This window comes from Channa argus, chromosome 17 (genome assembly GCF_033026475.1).
Source record: "Channa argus isolate prfri chromosome 17, Channa argus male v1.0, whole genome shotgun sequence".
NCBI lineage: Eukaryota > Metazoa > Chordata > Actinopteri > Anabantiformes > Channidae > Channa > Channa argus.
Genome location: NC_090213.1, coordinates 271,247 through 285,836, shown reverse-complemented (window position 1 = coordinate 285,836; position 14,590 = coordinate 271,247). Strand labels below are relative to the sequence as shown.

Sequence of the window (14,590 nt, the reverse complement as noted above, 5' to 3'; positions counted from 1 at the left end):
CGGACCTGACCTCTGGTGATCTCTGACCCCGCCTCCGACGAGTCTGAGCACTGTGACTCAGTCGAGCTCAAACACTTACCGCACCTTTCCCTGGCGTTCCCGCAAACAACCGCCGCTGCTGCGGGACTTTGAGTCCTTCAAGTTTCCACCGACGACACGGAGTTCGTCCTGCCGCCCCAAGGTGCTCACAGCAGAGACAAATCTCAGCCGATTTTTCGCTGAGACCCGACGCTTTCTTCTCGTTGTGTGACAGTGAAAACAAACATGTGAGTGAATTAATCCTTTTTATTATTGAAAGTTATTGTTTTGCTCAAATCTGAAAGTCTGTGATGGGGAAACATCGTCTATTACGCTGCCGAACGATTTTTGTTTGCCTCCGTCTGAAACACTGGAGCTGTAAGAAATGTTATTGAAAGTTCTGTCACTCGGGATGTGTTTAGTCTGCCAGGCATTTTTCATTTAAAAGTAAAAACACTTTTAAAATTTGCTTTGCCTGCTGCGTTGATCCGAATCCATCAAAATACACGGCGGGCATTGACGGACACCCGCGTCAGAAAGTTCACATAAACCCCTGAAACACGTCCTGTACTTCCACTGTGCTTTAAACTACGTTCTACTTTGTGTGTGCGGTTATTAACATGCAAAAAAAATAATAATAATAAAAAATAAATAAATAAAAAAATTATATTCTGAGAGTTTTAAATAGAGTCTGGTGTGAGTCAACGAGGGGTGGTGTGGGGATGGGTGTTGTCAGCTGATGCAGTGAACCGCCGCCCAGGGCTGAGACACATCCGTGAGACAAATCAGTGCGTCGTACTCACAGGCAAACATTGAGAAACAGTCAGTCAGATAAAACTCATTGATTGTGTGTTTACACTGAGAGCAGACGTGTAACATTCAACACTTTCATACGTTCAACCTCACAATACTTTACGTATTCACGGATATAACACGGACTTATTGAGAAACATAAATTGATCCTGGTTCTCAGCAGATGATGAGGTTGATCTGTTTTCCCTAGAGGTCAGTACTTACAGAAACATAAAAATACTTAAGGTTATTATTTTAACTCTCTGCATTAGTTGGTGTTATATGTTTAATTTTATATTATAAAGAAAGCTCCATCTCACCTGGGGTAAAGGAATTTCTCTACCCAGCACATCCGTCATCATACCTGCATAAAATCACCTGTCCACACTCACACACCTGAGAGATACTAACAAACCACAGAAACATGCAGACTGACAAACTGAAGCAGAGATTAGCTTCATAAAGTCACAGAGCACATACCAAACATTCATTCAGTCACAGGACAGAGCCTGGAAAGATCTGCTGAGATCAGCTCGGGTTAAATCCAGCACTAAGCAGCTTGACTCGAACAAAAACAAATTTCAGTTGAGCAGCTCAATAAAAGAGGAAGAACAGTTCCTGAGTCATAGGGAAAAGTGTTGAAATAAACTGCTGAATGAAATAAAACAAGCTGAAATAACCTGAGAGCAGACTTTCACAGGTTTATAACACAGTTCATAAGATCATTTACTTCATGTACTAGGGAACAGTTAGTGACCACACAGATCCGTGTGGTTGTTCTTTTACATACACATACACAATCTTTGAGTTTTGAACAAACTGTTTGCAGACTGAGAAACTAATTGACTTTGGTTTCTGATTTTCTGACACCTAATAGAGAAATGATAATTATTTCTGAACTACTGACGAGCTGTTTGTGTGTTTTGAACCCTTTTATTTACTGCCTCTCTTCAGCTTCCTGTCAACATGGCAGCCAAAATCAAATGGGGGGCGGTGAAGGACCGAGTGACCGGAGCCCCTGCCCATGACCCAGATGCCACGCTGGAGGCAAATCTGGAGAATGCTGACCCCGAGCTGTGCATCCGCCTCCTGCAGGTACCACACCTGATTCCACCTTCTGCAGAACTACAGACTCATGTTTTTAACCTGCATCAATGTGTTCATATTCATTAACATCTGATGTCAAACACTTTTACTTCTTCAGGTATGGAAGCCTGTGGCTGACAAGATTGGAACCTACTAATTTTTATTAACAATATACTTTATATTACTTTTTTGTACACATTATGAACATATCCACTTTTTTGGGAATGTATAATTCCTGCTAAAAGGAAAATAAATAGATTCTGAAATGTATACAATTTGAAATTAAATATAAAATTGAAAAAATACATTTGAAAAATTATTCAATAAATATCATTATGAAAAACCATCAAATTAAAGAAAAAACATTTTTAATACTAAAGTTTCTATCATTGAAAGCACATTGATGGAGGAAAAATAATTTTCTTTATAATTTTGTTAACATCAAAATTCTAATTTACATATAAAATTGCAGTTTTCAATTGTATTGTATTGTACTTCAGAGTATCTTTGTCTGTAAAGAGATGTGATTTCAGTGTCTCTAAAAACACAATAATTCTTTCAATAATTATTTCCACAGTTTTGAGTAAGCGGGATGTTAGTCATCAAATGTTTTGGTCCACAGTTGATTTTTTTTAATTTAAAATGGTTAATTCCTCCACCAGCCTTCACTACTCATTTGGGTCCAAGTTTAATCATTGTTTAACAATGTTGTTGGAAATTTAAGTCACAGTAAATTCCTGTACTTGGTAAAAAATTTCAGACCATTGTGAGGTTTGTATGAAACTATTGAGTCACATTAAAAAGGCTTAATCTGACTTTTACTGATGGATGGATATAAATGTGAATAGCTCTCTTTAGGTAATTCCACAGCTTCTCTATTGAGTTTAGGTCTGGACTCTGACTGGGCCACACCAAAGGGTGGATTTTGTGTTTCTGCAACATAGTAGATTTACTTCATTGTCCTGCTGCATAACCAAGCTTCTTCTCCACACCTTCATTCTTGATTCAGTGATTGGACTCCTGATTTCCTAAAACCTGACTCCACTTAATGTTTAGTGACATGTTGCTGTTAATTTTCCTAATCGGTGTGTTTAGTAAAGACGTGAATGATTATGACTTTGTGTTTTATCAGTTAGAAAATTGGGTATGTTGATTTGTTGACTTTGATATTTGTGACTTTGGTAAAGAGTATAGTTCAAGATAGTTACTATATTATTAATGCTGCTGTCCTGAAATTGAGATTTGAAATCTCATTGGGTTTTTTGACCTGGTTAAATAAAGTTTCTATAAGATCACATTTATTGGACAATTTAAGCAGAAATCAGTAAATTGCAGTAAACTGTGCCATTACTTTTATTGAGTTTGATCTGTCCCAGTTAAACTATTCAAAGCTGAGCTAAGAATAAAATGAACTGCAGCTTCTCTCTGCCCCATCCAGGTTCCCACCGTGGTGAACTACTCAGGCCTACGGCGGCGGTTGGAGGCCAGCGATCAAATGTGGATGGTGCAGTTTTTGGAGCTGCGGGGTCTCGACCTACTGATGGAGGCATTGGAGCGTCTCTCCGGTCGCGGCTGTGCTCGCATCGCAGATGCTCTGTTGCAGCTGACCTGTGTTGCCTGCATCCGAGCCGTCATGAACTCATCTGCAGGACTGCACTTCATCCTGGAAAATGAGGGCTACATCAGGACCCTGACCCAGGGTGGGTGCTCTCTGGTCTGCTGTCCCCTGTGTCCTTTGTCCCCCTGTATTCATGTTCAGGTATTTTTATCAGTGTGAATCTTCTTCTCTTTTCCTTTTCCTTTGGTTTCATAGGTGAGATAACACATCTGACTCCCATTTGAATTTGTTTGTTCTCACTGGTTGAGGAGGAGTCACATAACTTATCCTTGTCCTAACCTGTGTCCCCTCAGCTCTGGACACCTCTAACGTCATGGTGAAGATGCAGGTGTTTGAGCTGCTGGCTGCTCTCACCCTGTTTGACCCTCAGGGACACCACTTGGCTTTGGATGCCCTTGACCACTACAAGGTACAGGACCACCTTTGTACTGGTTCTACTGGTTAGGCCAGATAAATTGGTGGGGTAATATCAAGACGGCGGCTGTGGTGCTTCTCTTGGTTGCTAGGTTTTTAACATGAGGTTATTATCCTCCTTCTTCAATCTCCTAGTCCTCTGCTAGATTTAGTTAAAAGTTCAATCCAACCTATTATAAAAATAAAAATGCTGTTTGATTACTATAATATTGTACTATATTGTTACAATATTAGTACATTCATTCAGTTATCAGACTTATGTTCTGCCATAAAATGCAAATGCTTGTAATTAATGGTATACTAGATATAGTAAAAATATAGAAATTAAGCTCCTTTTTTATTTAGCACCAAATTTTAGAGGGAGATGTACATTTTACTGCTCTACATTTATCTGACAGCTGGGGCTCTGTTAGTTTGATCATCAGATGATCAGGATACATATTATTTCTGTACAGTAATGGGCCTGCAGATGCACATTCATATGAAGTCTGGAAGCTCCCAAAGACGTGAAAAAGTTTGTTTCTGTGTATTATAAGAAAGTAGGACAAAACAAACAAAATTGTTCCTCAAAAGGAGCAGTCTACATAATGAGAACTTTTACTTTGGAGACTTAGGTACATCTTGCTTTTGATGCTCAAGTATAACTAAATTCTCTCTACACTGTGGTGACGCTGATTTTACTCAGGCATGTGACTCTTTCTTCTGGAAGAGAAAAAAGCTCAGGACTGTGAGGAGAAAATGTCATTTATCAGCTCTTTTGTTGCAGTTATCAGTGAGTATGGACTGCCCAGGTGTAACTGCAGATAAGAGAACAAAACAGATCAGTTTCACATTTTAGGAGTGTTCTTCAGAGAAACTTTGCTCAGACTTGCTCTGATGCCAGAATTGAAGCATGATGGGGAACCATGCCTCACTATCATTATGTCGACAAGATCCTGCCCGTCCGTCCATTCCTTTGTCTCATAAAGTAAAATATGTGACCAGCTCCAGCAAATCCTCTCAGAAAAACATTCCTGAGTTTTTTAAGAACTACAGTTCCTCTGAAAAACTCTGTATCAATATTAACCTGCTGAAGCATCTTAATGCAGTTTTACGCTTTCTATACCTGTGTATATATCATTTTTAATACAAAATGTCCTCTTCAGACTGTAAAGTGTGAAATATAAAATCAGTTGACATCTTTGATTTTACCTTTTCTTGTATTTAATGTTGAGAACTTTCTTAAAAGTGATTGTAGTGAACATGACAAGAACATTTAAGCTGCTCAATGTCGTGTGTTTGTTTCCAGAGTCTGAAGAAGCAGAAATATCGTTTCAGCATCATCATGAACGAGCTTCATGACACCGACAATGTCCCGTACATGGTGACACTCATGAGCATGGTCAACATGCTTGTGTTGGGACAAGAGGACCTGAGAAAGAGGGTCCGGCTGAGACAGGAGTTCATTGGTACAACCTCACAACAATACTTTTGGAGATATGTTTGACTGACCAATCACATGTTTGTTAGTTTTTTGTTGACTGAGTGGCAGAAACAATACAGTGTTACAGTGAAGCCGAAGTAACAAACATCAGAATGACATTTTGTTGTTTCAGGGCTGCAGCTGCTGGATCTCCTGCCCCGACTCAGGTACTGGTTGGGTTTTAATAATCGTTAATCAACATATGTCCTTCTGTTAATAGTGGCTGTTTCTTTCTGCAGGGACACAAGGGATGAAGACCTAAACATCCAGTGTGACGTGTTTGAGGACTCCTTCGCGGAGGATGAGGAGGAGATGGAGAGACTGTACGGCGGGATCGACATGAACAGCCACCAACAGGTCTTCACCTTGCTCTTCACCAAGGTGATGGTCGACTAAACCTACATCTGCACCTTCAAAAAGCTAAATGACAGCTTCCGAATTTAACTCAAAGATCTCTGACCTCTGATATGAAGTGACCTCTCAGACCACTCAAAGACCATCCTAAAAACGTCCACCTACACACATTTCCCCCTCACCTTTCCACCTGTTTCAGGCAATAATAACCTAATAAATTAATTGTCCACCAATGTCTCTCTGTCCAGGTATCCAGCAGCCCGTCCTCTGTCCAGCTACTGTCCATCCTTCAGGCCTTGTTGTTGGTGGATCCTGACAGAACTGAGGTATGGTTGGCTCTGGAGATGCTGGCTGACCGAGCCACATTGCTGGCAGAGGACTGTAAGTCTGATCCACAAATTTAGAAAATCTAACCACTTTAATTTCTAATAAACTTTCCAGCTGAGACCAGTGACCTAAATCTGTTTTTTAACAAGTCCCTTTCTTCATTTAGCAGCTGATTCTCCTGAAGGTCTGCTGGAGAGGCTTCTCCCCCAGAAGTCCCTCACAGCCAATCAAAGGATCCAAACTATCGACAGGGCAGTACAGACCTGGTACAGTATCCCTGCTCAATCGGAGACGCTTCTCAAAAACACCAAACCAACTACTGGTTCAGCAGAATCTTTTCCACCCTCAATTCCCTCACCTGCTGTGACAGCTCCACTCCCACCTCCTCCCTTACCTGGGATGGGAGCTCCACCTCCGCCTCCCCCTTTACCTGGAATGATGGGACCACCACCTCCACCTCCTCCCTTACATGGAAGGATGGAAGCTCCTCCTCCACCTCCCCCATTACCTGGAATGATGGGAGCTCCGCCTCCCCCTCCCCCGGTACCTGGAATGATGGAAGATCCGCCTCCACCTCCCCCATTACCTGGAATGATGGGAGCTCCGCCTCCACCTCCCCTGTTACCTGGAATGATGGGAGCTCCTCCTCCTCCTCCAGGTGACATCATTGTAGCCAAGGTGGTTCAAGGTGTGGGCAGCTCCTTCTACAGCACCACCTCCCCAATCAGCCCCACTCCATGCCCAACCCTTCGTATGAAGAAACTGAACTGGCAGAAACTCCCGAGCAAAGCAGTGACAGGTCAGCGAGCAGAGGTTCATCCTAGGGTGGACTCTGGTCTTTGAGTTTATCTGTGCCACAGACAAACTCAAATGTGTTTCATGTTCATCTCTCTGTAGCTCATCAGTCCTTGTGGACGTCTGAGTCTTCTGGGTCAGTTGAACCTGATTATTGCAGCATCGAGCAGCTCTTTAGTCTTCCTCCAACTAAAACCAAAACCAGAACCCAAACCAAGACAGAAGCCAAAGAGGTACAGCAGAACCATTAACCCCCCACCCTCCCCTCCAACTTTCATTTAGGTTAGACAATGTGGTACCAGATTCTAACTCTGTGTCTTCTATCTTACCTTTTTTTAACAGATTTCCTTTATTGATGCCAAGAAAAGTCTCAATCTCAATATTTTTCTCAAGCAGTTCAAATGGTGACTACTGTTTTTCTCAATCAGCCATTAGAAATCAAGCGCAATCACACTCTCTCACCTGTCCTCAGCTCCTCCTCCAGTTTTCTTTACTATTCAATTTTGTTTTAGTTGTTCTTTCTCTGTTGCACCTATCCCATCATTCTTTTATAATTTACCTCTCCTTTATCTTCCCTATTTATCTGTCTTACACCTAACCTGTCCACTTTTCCTATCTGTTTGCACCTCTGATGCATAAGTCCTTTCGCTACCACATCTGTATGAAGCTGTTCTTACCTCCCTTGTCTCATGTGCTGTGTCTCATCTATGTCTTCTGCAGTTGTCATGAGGACTTTGTGTCTCTGATCCAGAGAGGAGACAGGTCGAAGTTTGATGTTGAGGTCCTGAAACAGCTGATCAAGCTGCTGCCAGAGAAACATGAGGTCAGAGTCCACCTGTCCTACACCTGTTCTTTATCCATTCTGTGGATTTCATTTATCTTCATTACACTTGCATTTTACTTTTATGTCTTACCTGTCCTACCTGTCACTGCTTTTTTATTATCTCCACTCTTCTACCTATCCATCACATATCACCTTAAAGTGTACTCCTACTGCACCTCAGTTTCATTTTCATCTCTTGTTCTGCTTTCTCAGCATTTTCCTGCTGACCTTTCTTTCACTGTCCTACCTGTCCCACTGATCGCTCACCTGTCCAGTAAGTCAACTATGTATCATCAGCATTTGTCCTGTTCTGGACCAAACTTACCTGTTATTTACCTGTCTGTCTGTCATCTTTCATGGGCCTAGCTGTTCTTGTCCTGCTTGTCTTTTTTGCCATTTTTTGTCGGAATTAATCTCACCTTTGACTTACAATGTATTTTTCTGTTCTACCTGTACATCTTTTATCTTTCTTGTCATTTTATCTTCCCAACTTTTAACTTACCTGTTCTTTATTTCTCTCACATGTCACTCACCTATCTCACTGGGCCTACATATTACCTAGTTGTTCATCTGTTAGTTCGGTGTCCTATACTTGTGTTTGATGTGTTTTATGTGTCTCCTGTCCATCACATTTGCCTTACCTGTCCCTACATAGATAGAGAACTTGAAGTCTCACAAGGCAGTTAGGGACAAGTTGGCATCAGTGGATCAGTTTTATTTGCAGCTGCTGGACGTCCCCAGGTAAGGGGGTTGGACACACCTGTCTGCCTCTGGATTTATTCACACCTGATCAGAGATCAGTGCTAACCTGTTTGTGTATGTGTGTGTAGCTATTCTCTGAGGATCGAGTGTATGCTGCTGTGTGAGGAGAGCAGCTGTGTGTTGGAGACATTGAAGCCGAAAGCTGAGCTGCTATACCGAGCCTGCCAGAGTCTGTACACACATCAAATCCACAGTTAAATACACACTAAATAGTAGCGCTGTCGCTTTTTATTCACAGTTTGAATGTGGGATAAGAAAATATAAATTCTGTACAGTTTCTGACCAGACTGTTTAAAAGAGACAGTGATTTGTAAACTACTACAAATTTCAGTAGTTTATTCTGTCAGCGTACAGCAGATAATCTGATCATCTCAAGACACATAGCTCATGTGTTTGACACCACAAGAGGAAAAATTATCACTTATTGTAGCGAAGGTTTGAGTAATGAATATAAAGTGACAGCTATAGAAAACAAGTAAAACTGACATTGACGTTTTTTGTGTTCCTGTTTCCCTTTTTGTTGGGTGTCTCTGTTGTTTTGTGTGTCCAGGTGTGAGGGAGAGCACTCTGCTGCCCAGCTTCTGCAAACTCATCCTGAGTGTTGGAAACTTTCTCAACTACGTGAGAATCTTACTTTCTCTTTTAGAACACAGAATTGTGTCTGCGTTCTAAAGTCAGGTTGACGTTAAAGGCTCCTTCAGCTGTTTTTACTTTATACATGTGTTAATACTCAGAACTGCTTCTGTTAATTTTGCTGCTGTACTGAGCGGAATGACAAGCTAACAAGTTTGATCAAAACTAGTTACAGTATTTAACTGAGCTGATCTCAGTGCAGCAGAACATGCAGAAATAACAAATTCAATTCAATTCAATTCAACTTTATTTATATAGCGCCAATTCACAACAAAGTCATCTCAGGGCACTTTACAGAATAAAGTCAAGATTATAAAGATATATAAAGAAAACCCAACAATTCCCCCTGGAGCAAGCCATAGGCAACAGTGGAGAGGAAAAACTCCCTTTAATGGAAGAAACCTCCAGCAGAACCAGGCTCAGGGTGGACGGCCATCTGCCTCGACCGGTTGGGGTGAGTGGAAAGGGGAGAGAGAAAAGAACAGAGCAACAAAAGCAACAACAAAACATCTGGCAGATTGGTAGGATCAGTAGCTTCACGCTGGAAGACACACAGCTTCAAAGCCGGGGGACACCTGCAGAAAGGGACAGAGAGGGGGGGACAGAGGAGGACAAAGACAACTACGGGAGAGAACACACAGAGTTAATGACATGCAGTGGTGACAATTGCTGGATGAAAGGAGAGGAGAGATGGTCAAGAGGAGGAAAGGAGCTCAGTGCATTGGGGGGTGGGTCCCCCAGCAGTCTAAGCCTATGGCAGCATAACTATAACTAACTATATGCTTTATTAAAAAGGAAGGTTTTAAGCCTAGACTTAAAAGTAGAGAGAGTGTCTGCTTCCCGAATCTGAACTGGGAGCTGGTTCCACAGGAGAGGAGCTTGATAGCTAAATTATGTACTCATGTCAGGGGAAGGTTTTATTTTATATTAGACAGTGTCACATTGTTTACATCTGGTGAGATGTCATCATTGGTCATGTGACACATTGTTGCGTCTCAGGGGACCCACACGGGAAACGCTGAAGGTTTCAAGATCAGTACTCTGCTCAAACTGACTGAGACCAAAGCCAACAAGTCCAGAATCACTCTGCTTCACCACATCCTGGAGGTAACACACAGTACTGGTCTCACTGGTCCTACTGGGACTGAGCCACTAATTGTAAGTCGTTGATGTTTTTGTGACCAACAGGAAGTGCAAGAGAACCACCCTGAGCTGCTGAAGTTGCCCAGTGATCTGGAGATCTGTGAAAAGGCTGCTGGGTAAACTGGTTTAGACTCTGTAGCTGTGACATTTGAATTTCAACTTTATTCGTGTTTAATAAGCAGAATGGTTTTAGTTTAATCATTTATTCATAAAAAACTTCAGGGAAGTGAGTTGAGCAGAGGAAAAACATCCGAACATACAGCTGAGCTTTTTGATCCTCTGCTTCTCTGATGTGTTTTTGTGTCTCTGTGTCTGACGTGGTTCTGCAGGGTGAACATGGAGTCAGTTCAATCTGAAACAAACTCTCTGATCCAACAGCTGAAAAACTCTGAGAACAAAGTTTTGTCTTCGTCTGAGGACGTGAAGGAGCAGTACATGTCCTGTATCCAGGTGAGACAGATTTACTCACTTGCTGAATAAAGGTTAAGATAGAGATATTTAAGCGTGTTCTTCTTCTTCTGTGGTGCATTCAGGGAAGTCTGCAGGCATGTGAGCAGGTACAGCAGCTGTTGTCCTCAGTGGAGAACAGGAGGATGGATCTGTCTGTCTATCTGTGTGAGGACAGCAGTAGCTTCTCCCTTGATGAGCTTTTCAGCACTATAAAGACCTTCAGTGGACTCTTCCTCAGAGCACTTAAGGTGAGCAGCCATTTACAGGGGAACAAAGAGTTTTTACACATCATAATCTGTGGAAGTAATATAGAAATAAATAGAATGAAACAAATACTTTGTGTCCTGCAGGAGAATGAGGTTCGTAGGGAGCAGGAGAAGAGGAAGAAGCAGCAGGAGGATGAAAACAAACAGAAAGGAGAAACTAAGATTAGTGAGTCAAACATACGATTTTACTCTATCCTTCATGGTGGGAAGTTGTGATGATGTTTTATTGTTAGAGCAGCTACTGGGGTTTTTTTTTCTCCCTCCTACACTTGAGGAGAAACAGTCAGTACAGGATTCAGACTCAAGCAAAGTTATCGAGGGTTGTGTCAAACATATTAATGATCTGGATTAGGAAACTTACAATGGAGAGCTGTGATGTACAAATGGGTGGATGTGTTACTACGTTTCACCAGACCCCAGTCTTACCTATTCCTGAGCTGCACATCAAAGCGGTCCAAGAGTGTCTCCTTGTCTCTCCTCCCCCTTTTTATCACATACATGATGCTGCAGGAAACTCAATCTGTGACTATAAACATTTAAGATCATGTTTTACTCGATGCACAACTTTCTTGGGGTTTCAAAACTATAAAATATTAGTACATAACACTTTAACCACTGTTATTGTTTTGACAGGGATGTTTACCTGACGTGCATGTCACACCTCACACTAAAAGTCACGCCGCTGACAGTTACCGTTGAGTCCCCGTAACATACTAAACATTTTCAGAAATGAAACATTTGAGCAACAGATTTCAGTACTGTCTTCACTGTCTGTCTTCAGTCAGGAAATATGTGTCCGACGAGGAAGGAGGCTGCATCATCGACAACCTGCTGACTGAGATCAGGAAGGGCTACAACCTGAAGAAGACCCGACAACGAGTTGAGAGGGGCAGCAGGGTCCAGGGTAAGGACTGTGAATGTCCAGTTTCTTGGTTAAGGTCCATGACCTGTGTCTGGTTTTGACTGTGTTGTTGTTGTCAGATCTTGAGGCCACACAGATACCTCCTCCTTTGGACAAACTAAATTCTGCAGAGATATTCCAGGTTCCCACACCTGAACCAGCTGAAACCAGACCAACTTCAGGGCCAGCTCAGTCTGACAGTGGCCTCACACAAATCCAGAATCTTACTGAACCTTCCAACTCTGCTCCTGCTTATACTGAGAGGGAAGAGAGCCAGACAACCAGAGTCCAGGACCCTGAGCTGGATTCTGGTCATGACCATGAGACTGGAGACAAAAGTCCTGCAGGAGAGGACGGGGGAGAGCTTCAGCGCAGACAACAGTATCCAGAAAACAAAGATTTGAACAAAGTAAGCGGGAATGAGGAGATGAGAACCCCCCACACCAGTGTTCCAAATCCTGTTTCAAGCAGGTCATCAAACAAGTCCAGGAGCAGTTCAGCAGGTACGGTATGGAGGACTGTGGTGGTTTTAGTTTCAGTTGTTTTTCTCCTAATTATTGTAAACATATTTCTGTTTTACTCCTGTGTTCAGTGTTGTTACAAAAAGTTTTGTGTTTCCGCATGGTCACAAGTTTCAGATTTGTATCCAACTCGGGAAGACGGTCATTGTACTAATTAAGCAGAAATCCCTGTCAAGGTCGAGTAGTGTCTGGTTTCTCCTTAGTTTCTCCTGTTTTTTTCTTCACTGTTTCCTATTGTTTTTCCTCCACCTTTTGGTAACAGCAGAAAAGACTCCACAGGAACCTGACGTTAATGAATATGCTTACTGTAGGACCCCCACCCCCGCCCTTCTCTAAACATGTGAAGCTCAGAATATGTAATCAGAGGAATAGTTTGTCACTGTAACAACTAAACTGACCAATCGGAGTTCTTCTTCCTCTTCCAGGTGCAGATGATGGTGTTCAGCACAAACAGACTAAATCTAAGAGAAACTGTGTTTCACACTAAGGTAAGACCTGGTCCTAACCCAGACCTTAATCCTGATCCTGATTCTGATGTTGATCCTAAACCCGATCCTGATCCTGACCCAGACCCTAAACCTGATCCTGACCCTGAACCAATCTCACAGTGTTCGCTCACTTTTATTCAAATGTTTTGCCCTGAGTCAAGTCTCTCAGGCATGTGAAGAAGTTCTTCATCATTAGGAATGGTAGTAATGCAGCGACTCCACTTCTTTCAGACCATGTAAAAGTACTTTCATCTGAGTTTATTACCATAAAAGTGAAGATGTTTTTATTCAGTATGTTAGGATAGAATCCTTTCATCATTACTAGTACACAGATTATTTGTAAATATAGGCACCTGAGTGCTGGAGGTTTTCTGAGAGGCAGAATCCAGAGCAGAAAAAAAAATTATAGTGAAGTTTAGATGTGTGTTTATGAAGATTTGTTATTTCCTGATAATATGCAGTATATTTTGCTGATGTTTTTCTAGGCAAGCTGAGATCTCGTCTCCAAGGTGACAGGATGGAGTAAAAACTGATCTTACAGATTTAGTGTTTGTTGTTGACCTCTGACTCCTGATTTGTCAGAGATGACGTCAGTTTACCTGAGCAGGTAACATAAAAACAGAGCTCCTGTCTCAGTTTAGAAAGTTTGTGATTAATCTCTCTCAACATTTGAACATTTTAGTTCTAAATCTGAAGCTTTCAATTTTATTTCTGACTTGTGTTAAAAAGTTTTATGTTTTTATCTTTGATACAAATTTTTACTAATCAAGCAGTAATTTATATCTAAAAATCTAAAACCCAAAGCTCCCAGTTCAGCTGATTTTGTAACTCACTACTAAACCAGTTCCTTTTCTGCAAATAAACATTTTTACTGAGTGAATGTGTCAGTTTTATTACAATCCCACTCAGCAGGTTTACATTCGGCAGTCTCACTGGACATGTTGGACATTTATAAGTTCTTATCAAATGTTCAACATTAGTGTAAAGTCAGGATGATGTGAGAGGAAATGTACGTTTAAAATGTGAAAACTATGTTTAGTGAGAAGCTGAAGAAATGCTAAATGTCTCGCTGTGTGCAGTAATTGTCCTAACAAGCAGTTCTTCCTGTGTAATTGCGGAGAATCGGTTAATGTCAGTGATTCTGCAGCAGTGGTTGTACCAACAGCCTCAACAGTCCTGGTGTGTAGCTCCGCCCACAGGACACAGATGAGTGGGGCTGCTGCACAGATAACTTCCTTTTATGTCTAAAGGTCAGAGGTCAAACATCAAATCCTCCAACCTGACTGTTTTTTTTTTTGTTAAATTCACTTGTCTCTGTAACATGTGAACTGTGTGTTGATAAAAGTTACACACACACACACACACACACACACACACACACACACACACACACACACACACACACACACACACACACACACACACACACACAATTACAAATAATTAATAGTTATCATGATGAATATGATCAGGTGCATTTACCTGGTTCTATGATCCTAAGCTCGGGCACGGGTGTGACCGGCAACGTGCAGCAGGTTGATCAGCTGAGGCCTGGAAATTTTCCGGCCTTCACAATAAAAGCACAAATAAGCCCTCTCGGTGAGGATGGGCACAGTTACTCGCTACTTTGCAGGTTACACTCTGTCATACCACCCTGTTTACTAAAAAAGACGTCTTGTTAACTTAAAGATGTAGCATTTTAAATATTTTTTTGCCTTGAAAATGTTATCTATCTCC

General features: G+C 41.7%; 1 protein-coding gene across 7 annotated transcripts; it reads left to right on the top strand.

Annotated features, from left to right (window-relative positions):
* The first annotated feature begins 97 nt into the window (after nt 1-97).
* Nucleotides 98-13,729, top strand: LOC137102082 (inverted formin-2-like). Of its 7 annotated transcripts, none has more exons than XM_067481212.1 (24): nt 98-266; nt 1,765-1,905; nt 3,335-3,596; nt 3,808-3,923; nt 5,217-5,376; nt 5,524-5,557; nt 5,630-5,771; nt 5,993-6,125; nt 6,241-6,870; nt 6,969-7,099; nt 7,209-7,270; nt 7,587-7,689; nt 8,345-8,430; nt 8,520-8,644; nt 9,002-9,072; nt 10,084-10,191; nt 10,273-10,343; nt 10,557-10,677; nt 10,761-10,925; nt 11,028-11,109; nt 11,725-11,847; nt 11,925-12,347; nt 12,791-12,853; nt 13,339-13,729. In XM_067481212.1, the coding sequence occupies exons 2-23, from the start codon at nt 1,777-1,779 to the stop codon at nt 12,850-12,852; spliced, it is 3,339 nt and encodes a 1,112-aa protein (XP_067337313.1). In that variant the 5' UTR covers nt 98-266; nt 1,765-1,776; the 3' UTR covers nt 12,853; nt 13,339-13,729. The 7 variants fall into 7 exon arrangements, with proteins under 7 accessions (XP_067337313.1, XP_067337317.1, XP_067337311.1 ...); XM_067481216.1 differs by having other exon boundaries at nt 99-266; nt 8,520-8,620; XM_067481210.1 differs by having other exon boundaries at nt 99-266; nt 6,238-6,870.
* Nucleotides 13,730-14,590: the final 861 nt, after the last annotated feature.